General features: G+C 40.6%; 1 protein-coding gene across 1 annotated transcript in view; it reads right to left on the reverse strand.

The window, feature by feature from the left end:
• Positions 1–14,881, reverse strand: part of LOC131928911 (unconventional myosin-IXa) — a 90,183-nt gene that overhangs the window by 39,657 nt on the left and 35,645 nt on the right. The window contains exons 5-7 of the mRNA XM_059285078.1: positions 14,066–14,128; positions 9,570–9,669; positions 2,375–2,475 (exon numbers count right to left, since the gene is read on the reverse strand). Of these exons, the coding sequence (XP_059141061.1) occupies positions 2,375–2,475; positions 9,570–9,669; positions 14,066–14,128 (264 nt within the window). The remainder of the gene's footprint in view (positions 1–2,374; positions 2,476–9,569; positions 9,670–14,065; positions 14,129–14,881) is intronic.

Genomic DNA, 14,881 nt, shown 5'->3' on the forward strand with positions numbered 1-14,881 from the left:
TATTTATATAAGCTGTTGCAAAAGTTGGTTTAAAATGTTGAAATGATGGGACAGGTGTTACAGAACTCATCGCAGAAAAATATAAGTACTAGAAGCCTTCACATTAACAGTGGGCTAAAAGCCTAAACGTTAACATAAGCCTCCACGCTAACAGTGAGCTAGAAGCCTCCACGCTAACAATGAGCAAGAAGCTTCAAACCTAAGAGTGAGACAGAAGCCTTCACGCTAAAGATGAGATAGAATCCACCACGCTAAACCTACAAGCTAACTAGAGCTTACACTCAAACGGTGAGCTAGATTAGTAGAAGTTTACACGCAAATGGCAAAAAGCCTATACGCAAACAGTATTTGCCAGCTATTGTATCTGACCGTTCCACCTCCACGCTAAAACAACACAGCTCCTCTACTATCCATCACACTCTCTTATTTCTGGCATACATTGACTATGATGTTTTCTATATCACAAATGCTACAATTACTATTGGTATTTGCACAGCCAATGTAAAAAGTGACAGTAAAATCACTTGCACTTTTATGAATTAATTTGGCAGCTTTAAAAAAAAATCACCAAAACCATCCCTATCCAACACCAACATCTGATCTATCAAACAAAATGTAATTCAAACCTATCCATCAACACCGCTAGTTTTGTCCCTATCCAACAACACCGCTAGTTTTGTCCTTATCCAACTACACCGCTAGTTTTGTCCCTATCCAACTACACCGCTAGTTTTGTCCCTATCCAACAACACCGCTAGTTTTGTCCTTATCCAACTACACCGCTAGTTTTGTCCCTATCCAACTACACCGCTAGTTTTGTCCCTATCCAACTACACCGCTAGTTTTGTACCTATCCAACAACACCGCTAGTTTTGTCCTTATCCAACTACACCGCTAGTTTTGTCCTTATCCAACAACACCGCTAGTTTTGTCCCTATCCAACTACACCGCTAGTTTTGTCCTTATCCAACAACACCGCTAGTTTTGTCCTTATCCAACAACACCGCTAGTTTTGTCCCTATCCAACAACACCGCTAGTTTTGTCCTTATCCAACAACACCGCTAATTTTGTCCTTATCCAACTACACCGCTAGTTTTGTCCCAATTCAACAACACCGCTAGTTTTGTCCCTATCCAACAACACCGCTAGTTTTGTCCCTATCCAACTACACCGCTAGTTTTGTCCCTATCCAACAACACCGCTAGTTTTGTCCTTATCCAACAACACCGCTAGTTTTGTCCTTATCCAACTACACCGCTAGTTTTGTCCTTATCCAACTACACCGCTAGTTTTGTCCCAATTCAACAACACCGCTAGTTTTGTCCCTATCCAACAACACCGCTAGTTTTGTCCCTATCCAACAACACCGCTAGTTTTGTCCCTATCCAACAACACCGCTAGTTTTGTCCCTATCCAAAAACACCGCTAGTTTTGTCCCTATCCAACTACACCGCTAGTTTTGTCCCTATCCAACTACACCGCTAGTTTTGTCCTTATCCAACAACACCGCTAGTTTTGTCCTTATCTAACAACACCGCTAGTTTTGTCCTTATCCAACAACACCGCTAGTTTTGTCCTTATCCAACTACACCGCTAGTTTTGTCCCAATTCAACAACACCGCTAGTTTTGTCCCTATCCAATACACCGCTAGTTTTGTCCTTATCCAACAACACCGCTAGTTTTGTACCTATCCATCACCACTAGATATATCCCTATCCAACAACACCGCTAGTTTTGTCCCTATCCAACAACACCGCTAGTTTTGTACCTATCCAACAACACCGCTAGTCTTGCACTTATCAATCACCACCAGATATATCCCTATCCAACAACACCACCAACACCAGATATATCTCTATCCAACAACACCACCATACACCAGTTCTATCCCTATCCAACAACACCACCAACACCAGCTCTATCCCTATCAAACAACACCAACAACACCAGATATATCCCTATCAAACAACACCACCATACACTAGATCTAGCCCATTCCAACAACAACACCATATAGGCTATATCCCCATCTAACAATGCCAAATGTAAACAACGCATCCCTTTGTCACGCAAACAATTGAACCTCTTGTTCGGGCTACAACAGAGGCTCCCAACTCAACTGAAGTGTTGAATGTCAATGATAATTTTAAACCCCTCCTACACTACACAGAGAGCCGAAATCTGAGAACAGCCTTAACAATTAGTGATGCAACAAACCTGGTGTTTTAACAAGCGATAGACTCACAAAACCCTAAAACCGCAGTGGCTTTTAACTTTTCACAACTGTTTACAAACAAGAAGATAGTGAGGGAGGGGGTATGTTTAATATAGAGCCATTACGGTAAAAAGGTGTTTAAATAAGTAGTACTCACTTTCGCTGTGTCTCGGGCGAGAAGCCAACCATCTCCATGGACTGTTTGAGCCGGGCGAACTCATGTTCCTCGTCCACACCCTCCACGCTGTAGCAAGCACTCTACAACAACACAAAATGAACGTCACACACTGCACTGATATGATGCCTATTGAAGCTGGTGATGACACACCATCACTCTAACGCTAAACGCAGCTTTGATGCTAAACTAGGCCTACCACTAAACCGTAACTCCATCTTCGACCATGAATCTTACCCTATCCTCGACCATAACCCTAACCCTTAACCCTAACCCTATCCTTGACCATAACTCTAACCTTATCCTTGCCCATAACTATGTCCCTAACCGTATCCTTTCCCATAACTATGTCCCTAACCCTATCCTTGACCATAACCCTAACCCTATCCTTGACCATAACCCTAACCCTATCCTCGACCATAACCCTAACCCTATCCTTGCCCATAACTATGTCTCTAACCCTATCCTTGACCATAACCCTAACCCTATCCTTGCCCATAACTATGTCTCTAACCCTATCCTTGACCATAACCCTAACCCTATCCTTGCCCATAACTATGTCTCTAACCCTATCCTTGATCCTAACCCTGACCCTATCCTTGACCACAACTATGAACCTAACCCTATCCTTGCCCATAACTATGTCCCTAACCCTATCCTTGACCCTAACCGTATCCTTTCCCATACCTATGTCCCTAACCCTACCCTTGGCCATAACCTTAAGGGGGTCATCCATAAATGACGTCACGCTTTTTTTTGACGATTTTTACCTCCCCCCCCTCCCCTCCGTCACACGTCGTCACAAAAAGCCAGACCCACCCCCCCTAAAATGACGTCACACCTCACTCAGCCTACTCACCCCCCCCCCCCCTCAAAATTGCAGTTGATTTTTTTTTTAAACATCGGTATTTTTCCAAAATCTTGTCTGAAATTGTGAAATATGTCAAAATAGAGTATTTTAATCAATTACTATTATAATTTATTAAAACTGTTTTCTAAAACTCTAAATAACGTCTAAAATTCGTTTTCTAACATTTCTTATCTATAAAGCAAAAGTGTGACGTCGCACCATCTGAACCCCTACCCCTCATCACACATCGTCACAAAATTACCGACCCCCCCTCCCCCCTACGAGTGTGACGTCATTTATGGGCGACCCCTAAACCTATCCTTGCCCATAACTATGCCCTTGGCCATAACCCTTGACCTCTGTACAGAGCCACTAAATAAATGTAACGATTTCGGCTGCATCGAGGTGAATTGCATGATAAAGTTGTCGACATCAGAAAAACATGGTCTAAGTCTTTCTGCTGCAGTTACATAAGGAATTATTTGATGGGGGGAAAATGCTCGACTCTGTAGTAAACAACAGTAATTTTTTTATTATTTTAAATCAACCCATCCTCTTGATGAATTTGTAACTACTTGAACGTCACTAAACACAATCCATGAAAATGATTTGGAAATCTCGGAACAGTTTTTTTTTTAAAGACCCTAAAGTTATTTTTAGTAGATGGGGAACTACCCGGTCTTTCAATGGGCGTATTTTCTTATATATATTTTTTTAAATTGGAATCAAAAGTCTACACATAAGTCAATTTTGTATTTAAAACTCCTTGAGCATACTTTATTAGTAGCAAAATAATATAGTTCAAACGGCAGACATTTGTTTTTATCCAACCAACGACATAGCAAACATCACATTAAAAAAAAAATTGTATTGCTAAATATTAGCTCAACTATGTAACCTAACGCCTGTGACGGTAAAACCGTTTAGGCCTAGCTCCACGTTATTCTTACACCACCCCTTACCTGCTCTATACTTCCCCCCCCCTCTATACAACTACGTACATTCCTATCTTTCGTCCCCCTCGCAGGCCCCTCTCTAGTTGGCTAGTTTGTCCACGTGACACACCGCCAATGTAAAGGCATATAAGGGGATGCAACAAAGGGATTCTCGCACTCTTCCAGGACTGAGCTCAGCTGGTGGTGTCGCATGTTAACGGTAAAATTGTATATTTGTACCGTGATAGTAGTAAAATCTGTAAATTCAACCGGTAGGAGGATCTGTGCCGCTTCTCTACCGGGAATATAGTACAACAGTTACTGATATTAAAATAATAACGCTAATAACCTAGAAGGTTATTAATAAATTTATTACAAACTTTGTTTTGCGTATGTGATGTCTTAATTATAAACTTTCATTACACATATAGAGTTTACATAACTTAATAACTTGAGACTTCCAACGCGTACACATGCGTTCGCCTTGTCTGTTAAAATAGCAGTTGTGAGTTGAATGATTGGTCCCCGACCTAGAACGCTGTAAATAGAAGGCATGGCCTACTAAATATTGCTAACATAAACAACATAACTAGAGTTACATGTGTAGGATAGAACAATGTTGTGGGATATAGTAATGAGAGGTACTCATTCAATACAACTCAAGTTGAGGGAAAATTACAACAATATAGATAATAGTAAAATTACATCAAATGCAGACAATAAAACTATGACACTTAAGGTCGATATTATAGATTTCTAGTTTTAAAATAATCAAATACCTTCTGTTAAGAAGCGATAATTCCTAATTTCTTGGACGCTTATACCCAGGGTGAGGGTTAGCGTGCAGGTGCGCTGAGCAAGGGCAGTGGTCGGGGTAGAAAGACCGAGTTAATCGGTTACCGGCCCTAATATCGCACCAGCGACGGGCCTGTCCCATAAGCCTTTTCGGCTTGGGATGAGTCACAATGTAGATCTAGCGACTGAACAGTCTAACGGGGGGGGGGAGAAGAGGGAGGAAGAGGTGGAGCACAGGGTGGCGGTAGAATCACATTACCGTCACACCCCCTTTCCGCGCTAAATGTTTTGCTAAAAGTACAACTTTAGCGGACTGAAGTAGCCGTCACAAAAAAATATATTTAGATAAATAAATGGTTAAGGCTATTACATGAAACGTCATAGCATGGTATAATGAGCTATAAGTAGTAACTACAAAGAAGTGTTCAACGGACAAAAAATTGTACATTAATATACGTTGTTGCTTGTATACAAGGTGATTGAATACAATACTGTGTTACCTTTACTATAGGCAAAATATAAGTGTGATAATTGTAGGTTATACATCTGAGTTCAACAGTGTAAAAGTAAGCTTATATACATAATAAGCAAGTGTCTTAATAATATCATCAGTTAACCATTTAGTAAAAGAAACAATGTTAACATACAAAATAAATTTAACAGTAATAATAGTAAAATACTAAACCGTTGGGGTGTACAAAACCAGATGAGTTATGCTATTATGCTGCAGTTATTCTGCTAAGGAACTCTGCCAACACATTTTCAGAGCCAGCAATAGGCTGGATGGTAAAGTGATATTCCTGCAGTGTCATGGCCCATCTAGCTAATCTGCTGTTGACAGGTTTTGAGAACTGAAGGACTGTAAGGGGTTTGTGATCTGTCTGGACAATGAAATGTGTGCCCCACAGATATCTAGAAAATTTTGTAATAGACCACACTAAGCCCAGAGCTTCCTTCTCAATAACACTGTAACGTGTTTCTCGAGGTAACAATTTCCTGCTAGCATAAAGTACAGGGTGTAACAGTCCATTGTGCTCTTGTAATAAACAAGCACCTATGGCATATGAGCTAGCATCAGATCTGAGGATAAAGGGTTTAGACAGATCAGGCAATGAAAGGATAGGTGAAGTAGAGAATGCCCCCTGTATTTCGTTGAGTGCCTCTTCACAAGCCCCAGACCAGACAACCCGGTCAGGTTTTCCCTTCTTAACCAACTCTGAAAATACACTTGTTATGTCAGCAAAATTAGGGATGAACGGAATTACATCACAGGCAGGAATAGTTTAGGTCAGATAAGTATTTAAATGCCCTGTGGGCTAAGGCACGGGCAGTGTAAAGTTAAGTAATTCAGGTAAGTCATCGACTAGCACAATGTAAAGTAACAATGTATAGTGTTTATGAAAAAATACATGACAGCAAGATAATATCTATATATGGTATTTATTAAAACTCCTTGATACACTGTTAATCAATTATGCATATAAAAAGTAAAGTTAAGTAAAAGTAAGAAATAACTAAGTAAAACCAAACCCAGAAAAACACGTGGAGGTCGGGCCGACGGCCCCAACGCCGCGTGCGACACCACCAGCTGAGCTCAGTCCTGGAAGAGTGCGAGAATCCCTTTGTTGCATCCCCTTATATGCCTTTACATTGGCGGTGTGTCACGTGGACAAACTAGCCAACTAGAGAGGGGCCTGCGAGGGGGACGAAAGATAGGAATGTACGTAGTTGTATAGAGGGGGGGGGAAGTATAGAGCAGGTAAGGGGTGGTGTAAGAATAACGTGGAGCTAGGCCTAAACGGTTTTACCGTCACACCCCCTTTCCTCGCTAAAATTTCGTGGTAACGCAATTTTCAGCGGACCAGAAATAAAACAATATCTTTTCATGTGTCTTTCAAAGTATAGTTAAGCACAAAATGTAAATAACAATGTCTTTAGACGAAAATTAATAACATTGAAACATAGGCCATTTACAGGCAAAATGAGTAAACATTGGCCATGATAGGCGAGTACAACATCAATTACAACATTGTGATATGCCATAAAAGGGCATAGTAAACAAACATTTTGTTGTGGATGTAAAGTGTAATAAGACAACAGTGAATAATGACATTTTTTTCAGTATAAGTTTACATTGTATTCAGAAAAATTAACTAACGCTAAGTTCTGTTTTAGAAGTATGACAACCAGGTACGCAGTAATTGACTGTGCTGTTAGTTGGGGACGATAAGTCTGATTCGGTCCGCAAGGGCGAGAACCAGTTTTTGGTGCTAAGGGTGATAATTGTAACTTGCTCTGTTGATTATCTACCCCTTGTATAGCTGCGACAGGTAATTCAGGACCGAGAGCGATCCTCCTCTTGTCGGCGAATTTTTTTCCATTAGCGAGGGGCTGGTGAGGTTTAGTATGTAGACCTATGGTGGGTAGAACCATGGGGCCGATAAGGTTGACAGTGGTTGGTTTGTTGTTTTGTCTCCTGGGCTCTTGACGTGCTGTGTAATTAAGGTCGACTGGAGCATCCGGTGCTGTGTTTATTGATGATTCAGTCGGGGCAGGGGAAGTAATTTTAACGAAGTCGCTTTTATGGCTCAGTGTAGCATCATGAGTGTTATCTTCTGCCTGTGGCAGGGTTGGTGTGTAGGGAGTAGCGGGTGTTGGTTTAGGTCCTAATATGGTCATGTTTTTCAGCTGCTCAAGCATTGCCTGCTCGGCCATCTTTAAGCGTGATTCCGTTTCGGTCCTTCTATTTATACGTCCCTTCCAAATAATAATTCTTTCAGCTATTGACACGCTGGTATTTTCTAAAACTTCGTCTTCTTGTTTTTCGATTGATTTGATACTATCCCATTCCGATCTTTCAAAATTATTGAAATTGATCTCGATAGCCACTTTAATTGCTTGTAATTTAATTTCTTCCTCCCACTGTGGCTCATTTAATCTTTCTTCCTCGTCTAATCTTCTACGTCCGTCTTCTTCCTGCAAGTCCGCTAAGTCCTCTATGTATTTTTGTCTAACAAATGCACTGAGTGCCGCCCCTTCGTGGCCATAGTCAATGGCGTACCTGATAAGGGCGGGGATGCTAGTGGAGCCACTCATTATGCAGCCTGGCTAGGACGTTGACACGAGTAACGTGACACGCGTGTGCTCAAGCCGTGTACCGGGTTACGCCTAACAACAAACTAACTAAAAGAAAAGTATTTGACAGACTAACAGAAGTAAGTCTATTCTACAAATAATAGACTACTAAGCTAACTACAAGAATTAAAGACCAGTTTAAAATTAAAACAAAAGGAATCAACGTAGTAAGTCAGAGTCAAAAGCTAAAACTTGACACTTAGCTACAATTCCAGTGGTCTTGCCCTTCTTGTGCAGCCGTCAGTTGTACAGAATACTTCTTGAGCAGGTAGCAATAACACACAGAAATATTTTTTTCCAAAAATTCAAAGTAAACAATAGCAGTAAAATTCAAATAGATATGTGAAACAGCAGGATTTATTCAAATACGAGTGGCTAACTCGTGTCTAGTATTTAGTTTGACGAGCCCCCATGTTAACGGTAAAATTGTATATTTGTACCGTGATAGTAGTAAAATCTGTAAATTCAACCGGTAGGAGGATCTGTGCCGCTTCTCTACCGGGAATATAGTACAACAGTTACTGATATTAAAATAATAACGCTAATAACCTAGAAGGTTATTAATAAATTTATTACAAACTTTGTTTTGCGTATGTGATGTCTTAATTATAAACTTTCATTACACATATAGAGTTTACATAACTTAATAACTTGAGACTTCCAACGCGTACACATGCGTTCGCCTTGTCTGTTAAAATAGCAGTTGTGAGTTGAATGATTGGTCCCCGACCTAGAACGCTGTAAATAGAAGGCATGGCCTACTAAATATTGCTAACATAAACAACATAACTAGAGTTACATGTGTAGGATAGAACAATGTTGTGGGATATAGTAATGAGAGGTACTCATTCAATACAACTCAAGTTGAGGGAAAATTACAACAATATAGATAATAGTAAAATTACATCAAATGCAGACAATAAAACTATGACACTTAAGGTCGATATTATAGATTTCTAGTTTTAAAATAATCAAATACCTTCTGTTAAGAAGCGATAATTCCTAATTTCTTGGACGCTTATACCCAGGGTGAGGGTTAGCGTGCAGGTGCGCTGAGCAAGGGCAGTGGTCGGGGTAGAAAGACCGAGTTAATCGGTTACCGGCCCTAATATCGCACCAGCGACGGGCCTGTCCCATAAGCCTTTTCGGCTTGGGATGAGTCACAATGTAGATCTAGCGACTGAACAGTCTAACGGGGGGGGGGAGAAGAGGGAGGAAGAGGTGGAGCACAGGGTGGCGGTAGAATCACATTACCGTCACAACGCCACAGCAACCTTAATCTTTAAAGAGAAACATAATCAACTTAGACTCAACATACACACACACAGACGGATAAAATGTATAAAAGCTAGCCTGTCTGGCTGTAAACTCAACAGTTTTCCCCACTGGAACGTAACACTCAGGTAATGACACATGCTTCAACAAAAACAAAAAAACAAAACTGGCCAAATCAGCTGTTTACCTGGGAGAGATAATTATATTGGTCAGCTTTCATAAGATGAAAAGCTTCCCTTTCCCGCTCGTCCGCACCTGCCAACAGGTAGTAAAACACGTGATAGTTCCTGCAGGGGGAAAACAAGCAGCTCATGTAGGTGTATACAGCTTGGTGTGGGAACAACGTGTGTACAACGTGTATATATATATATATATATATATATATATATATATATATATATATATATATATATATATATATATATATATATATATATATATATATATATAAGATTTTAATAAAACAAAGATAAAAATAAAGTAAATTTACAAAATAAAACAAATCTGTATTCTCTGGTAAAAGCATTGGTCGTGTCGTGAGAATGTGTGAGGGGTATAAAAATTGATGGCAGACACGCATTAGGTCTAGTTGGTGGACTATTGACATTCTGTTCATGACCTAAATTCTGGACACACATAACTTTGAAATGAAATTGCTATTGTGTTATTTTATATGTACATTGTATTAAAAACATTTTAGTAAGAGTATTGTTAAATTCATCGAATTCTGCATTTAAATAAGTACATTCATTATTCTTCAACTAGTTTTATTTGTTCATTGTGTAGTATTATAGTAATAGTTTAATCTGTGTTCTTATATTATCCGCTGCATTGTTCATATACTGGTGTGAATTGTTTATACGGTGTATTAAAAACCTCACAAAACTAATTATTAGAATTACTCATGGCACAGCACGATTAACGAGCGAAGGGAAATCACTCTGCCCCGTACACGGAAAAGTTGTCTGTCGCGGCGATGTGAACCAGGTCCCCGGCACGTGAGTGTCGTCATTTAAATGAGGATGCCAAGACATCCTGTATATTTATAGACGCGACTTTTGAGTGAGCGGTCGCCACTGTGTCTGCTCCTCGTTTACCTAACAGCTGAACGTTCAACATGCATGCACATAGTTGCCATAGTTATACCAGGATTTAGGTTGACTCCTACACCCTGTATCTGCTGACGCCTACACCAATACTGCTGACTCCTACACCCAATCTCTGCTGACTCCTACACCCAATCTCTGCTGACTCCTACACCCAATCTCTGCTGACCCATACAATCTTTGATGACTATTACACCCAATATTTGCTATGCCCAATCTCTGCTGATTCTTAATTAAACCCAATCTCTGCTGACTCTTACACTCAACCTCTGTTGACTACTACATCCAATCTCTGCTGACTCTCTGCTGAGCTCCAACATACGAGATTCAGATGGCTCTTAAAGACATATCCCAATAATCAACTTCACTGACGCCCACAAACTCCCAACCACTGACCATTTTGACTCCTAAAAACCATCCCACTGACTCACACTTACGGGGACCACGATAAGAACTAAAGCAAATACTTCGTTAACCGACTAACTTAGGTCCAACCACCACTGACCCTGCTGACTCCTAAAAACCATCTTGCTGTCTCACACTTGCGAGACCATGATAAGAATTAAAGCCAACACTTCGTTAACCGACTAACTTAGGTCCACCCATCTGTAACAACACAAGGCCGGCCAGTCAGCCGTCCTACCAACAACAAGGATCTTTGTTTACCATCCTGTTTCCCATCTACGCCGTGTGTTTTTCCCCCTAAATCCTTGTCATCGGGTCGTTAGGTCGCAGGATCTACCATACATCGGGCCTGACGTCAAGGCTCAGATTAAGGAACACCGGGCAATAAACTTTAAGCAACTTGCTTCCTCTTCCAACGTTCACGCCGTCTATATTATGGGAAGCGGAATATATCAAACTTCTTATGTTTACTAGTTTTTAGATGCTTTGCCGTCTCAGTGGCGAACAGAGTTTCTTCCAGGCATCTCTTCGGGGGGGGGGGGGGGGGGGGGGGGGGCGACGACCACAAAATGGAATTTATATAGAAATATATACTTTTGACAGTGTCCAGTGTCCGCCCCCCCCCCCCCCCCCCCCCCACCCGGAGAAAAAAAGTCTGGAAGAAACACTGGTGGCAAAGCTAGTCACAAGGGGTAAGGCCCAGGGATGTTTCTTTCAGGCATCTCACTCTCAGGGGATTACCGCCCTACTTCCCGGAGCATGCCTACAGCCCCCCCCCCCTCCATCCTCCTCCAAGGAAGAAATGAAAAAAAATATAGCCTAATTAATATATATTTTACACACAATGTCTAATCTCTAATTGTGTTATAGACACAAGATAAAGCCACGCCTCTGGTTTGTTTTCAGATAGTTTTAACATAGCCCCCCCCCCCCCCCCCTCCTAATGTAATCGTCTGCACCGATTTGAATTACCAACTTCCTGTTCCCATTGTACTTCCCTCCAACAATTTTAAAGATGTATCCAGAAACGGAATTCGCCCCTTTCCGGAACTGTACCGTTGTTATCTGCTTGAGTTTACATCCGTCTGGTATGGGTGGGTAGGTTGTTTTTTTTACACTACACCGGCGGGTTTTTCTCGCTGTTGACTGGCGACGTTTTCCTTAAGTAAACACCGTGTGATGCAATTATAGCCCTGGTGTTTGTGGTGCCCGTACCACGGGTTTATGCTGATGTTTTAGCGTGGATGTGTGTTGACACGGCAGCATCTGTGTGTGTGCAGACACAATAGGTTTGGGGTGTGTGCTGTTGTTACACAATGGATGTATTGTCCGTGATAGCATTATTATAATGCTGTAGCTATTGTATGCTGCCGATATTGAAGGGATGAGTATTGCAGTAAATACCACTAATGTATTATGCCGCTATACCAAATCAGCATTAGTAAATGTTGGGACTATTGTAGTAATGCATGTTGTAGATGGAGCAAGGATGCTTATAAATACCACTAATGTATTATGCCGCTATACCAAATCAGCATTAGTAAATGTTGGGACTATTGTAGTAATGCATGTTGTAGATGGAGCAAGGATGCTTATAAATACCGCTGATGTATTATGCCGCTATACCAAATCAGCATTAGTAAATGTTGAGACTATTGTAGTAATGCATGTTGTAGATGGAGCAAGGATGCTTATAAATACCGCTGATGTATTATGCCACTATAGCTTTAGTATATGCTGGGACTAATGTAATAGTAGTGAATGTTGCCGATACAGCATGAATGCTACCGTAAATACCACTAATGTATTATGCCGCAATAACATTAGTATATGTTGGGACTATTGTAACAATAATGCATGTTGCAGATAGAGTAAGGTTGCATATAAAAACCAATGGTGTATTATGCCGCCATGGCATTCTTATATGCTGTAGCTATTGTTGCAGTGATGTATGCTGCCGATATAGCAGGGATGAGTATTGCCGTAAATACTACAAATGTATCATGCCGCTATAGCTTAGTTTATGCTGGGACTATTGTAGCAGTCGGTGAGGTATGCTGCCGATATAGCAGGGATGAGTAGCCTACTGCCGTAAATACCACTAATGTATTATGCCGCTATAGCAAATTAGCATTAGTATTAGCTGAGACTATTGTAGTAATAATGCATGTTGTAGATGGAGCAAGGATGCATATAAATACCACTCATGTATTACGCCGCTATAGCGTTACTATACGCTGTAGCTATTGTGGCAGTAATACATCTAGCCGAAGTAGCAGTAATGAATGTTGCAGATAGAGCAAGGATGCATAAAAATACCACAAATGTATTATGCCACTATAGCGTTACTATATGCTGTAGCTATTGTAACAATAATACATGTTGCCGATGTAGCAGATGGAGTATGGCTGCGTGTTGCCGTAAATACCATCGACGCCTACTGCAACACCACGTACACCAAGGGTAGCGACACGTACGGGGGGTAATGTCTTCCAAAATGTCACACTCGTCGCCAACATTAACCCGACACAATGCGAGCCTAACTCGGATGGTTTTATCTCAAATGTCAAACGTTGAGTGCCGGTAAACAGTATCCACCCACAGTTTAATGAATGCACGGGGTGGTGGGGGAGGGTGGGGTAGATAAGGCAGGGAGGGGGACAATGAAAAGAGATCAAATAGAATATTTTCTAAGTAACGAAGCCAGGGTTTAGAGATGATGATGGGGATATACAATGGATGAGAATGTCGCTTTGTTAAAAAGTGTGATGAGGGGAAGGAACGTGGTAACTATAGAGGAGGGGGGGGGGGCAGCTAAAAAACGATAAGAGAATGGAACTTGATAACTATGATTGAGGGAATTTGATAACGTAAAGGGGAGGGAATTTGATAGCAATGCTCATTTGGATTAGGGGAGAAAAATAATCTTTAAGTGGGGTTCTTTACTTGAGTGGACGGCGAAAACGAGATAACTGTCTTAGATTTTTCTTAATACTATTGAGAGACTTTATATTCACACTTGCAATACTTTCGTTAAAGAAAAAAACGTCCGGTTACATTTAAACCTGTTATCTACTGTGCAGGGAAATGAAAATGTAAAAATTACAAATAAATTAAGTTCACGTTAAAATAGAGTTTATAACGCTAAAGCTGCAGTCAGTAAAATGCTTACCTTTCATTCTTTGCTTGAAACACAATTCTAGATTTCTCCAAGAGGTATTTCTCCACGATAGCACTGGAAAAAGAAATGAGACGTTTAGAACGGGAAATTGTAATGCGACGTACAGAAATATGAATAACAACAGGTAGTACATAAAATAATATATCGTACATATTTTAAGAATATATCTTATGAGATCATCCAGCTCTGTAGGAACCTAGTTAAAGTCAAAGTCAAAAGCTTTCTAATGAGATGTAAATTACAATGTGTTAAGCAAATGCTATTGTGGTGTATGCAAACCTAATATATCTAGAGAGTCAAAGTTTATTCTTTAAGGTATATCGCCATCTATATAAATTTCCGTACATAAAAATGAAAGCGGACAGGGAAATGAGAAAATTATGTTAGGTGCAATTTTAAGACGTTACGGACAGGTACACTGATTATGGGAATTTGGTATTTAAATTGGTGGTGTGATCAACGCTATGCGTAAATTTTCACACTCTGGTCAGGCACCCATAGGCCAAAGGAACTGGCTACAGGCAAGAAATTATAGAAAAAAAACTCATTTCGTGGGAACCGAACACAAGCTTTTATGGATAACAATCGTGCGCTCTATCCCTCCACCACGATCTCCCTATCTGACAATAAGTTCAACATTGTTTACATTTAAATAACTTCATGCTAGACGAAAAGATCACACGTCGAAAATACCAATGGGTAACGAGCTCATGTAACCCTCACTTTGGTGTGTGGTAGCGACAAGATCGCAGCAACGCGCGACGGGTACGCTGGTATATAAATAAAACCCAGATTTACAAATCGTTA

Source organism: Physella acuta, unplaced genomic scaffold (genome assembly GCF_028476545.2).
Source record: "Physella acuta isolate Inbredline_101_S28 unplaced genomic scaffold, ASM2847654v3 ptg001565l, whole genome shotgun sequence".
NCBI classification, from domain to species: Eukaryota; Metazoa; Mollusca; class Gastropoda; family Physidae; genus Physella; species Physella acuta.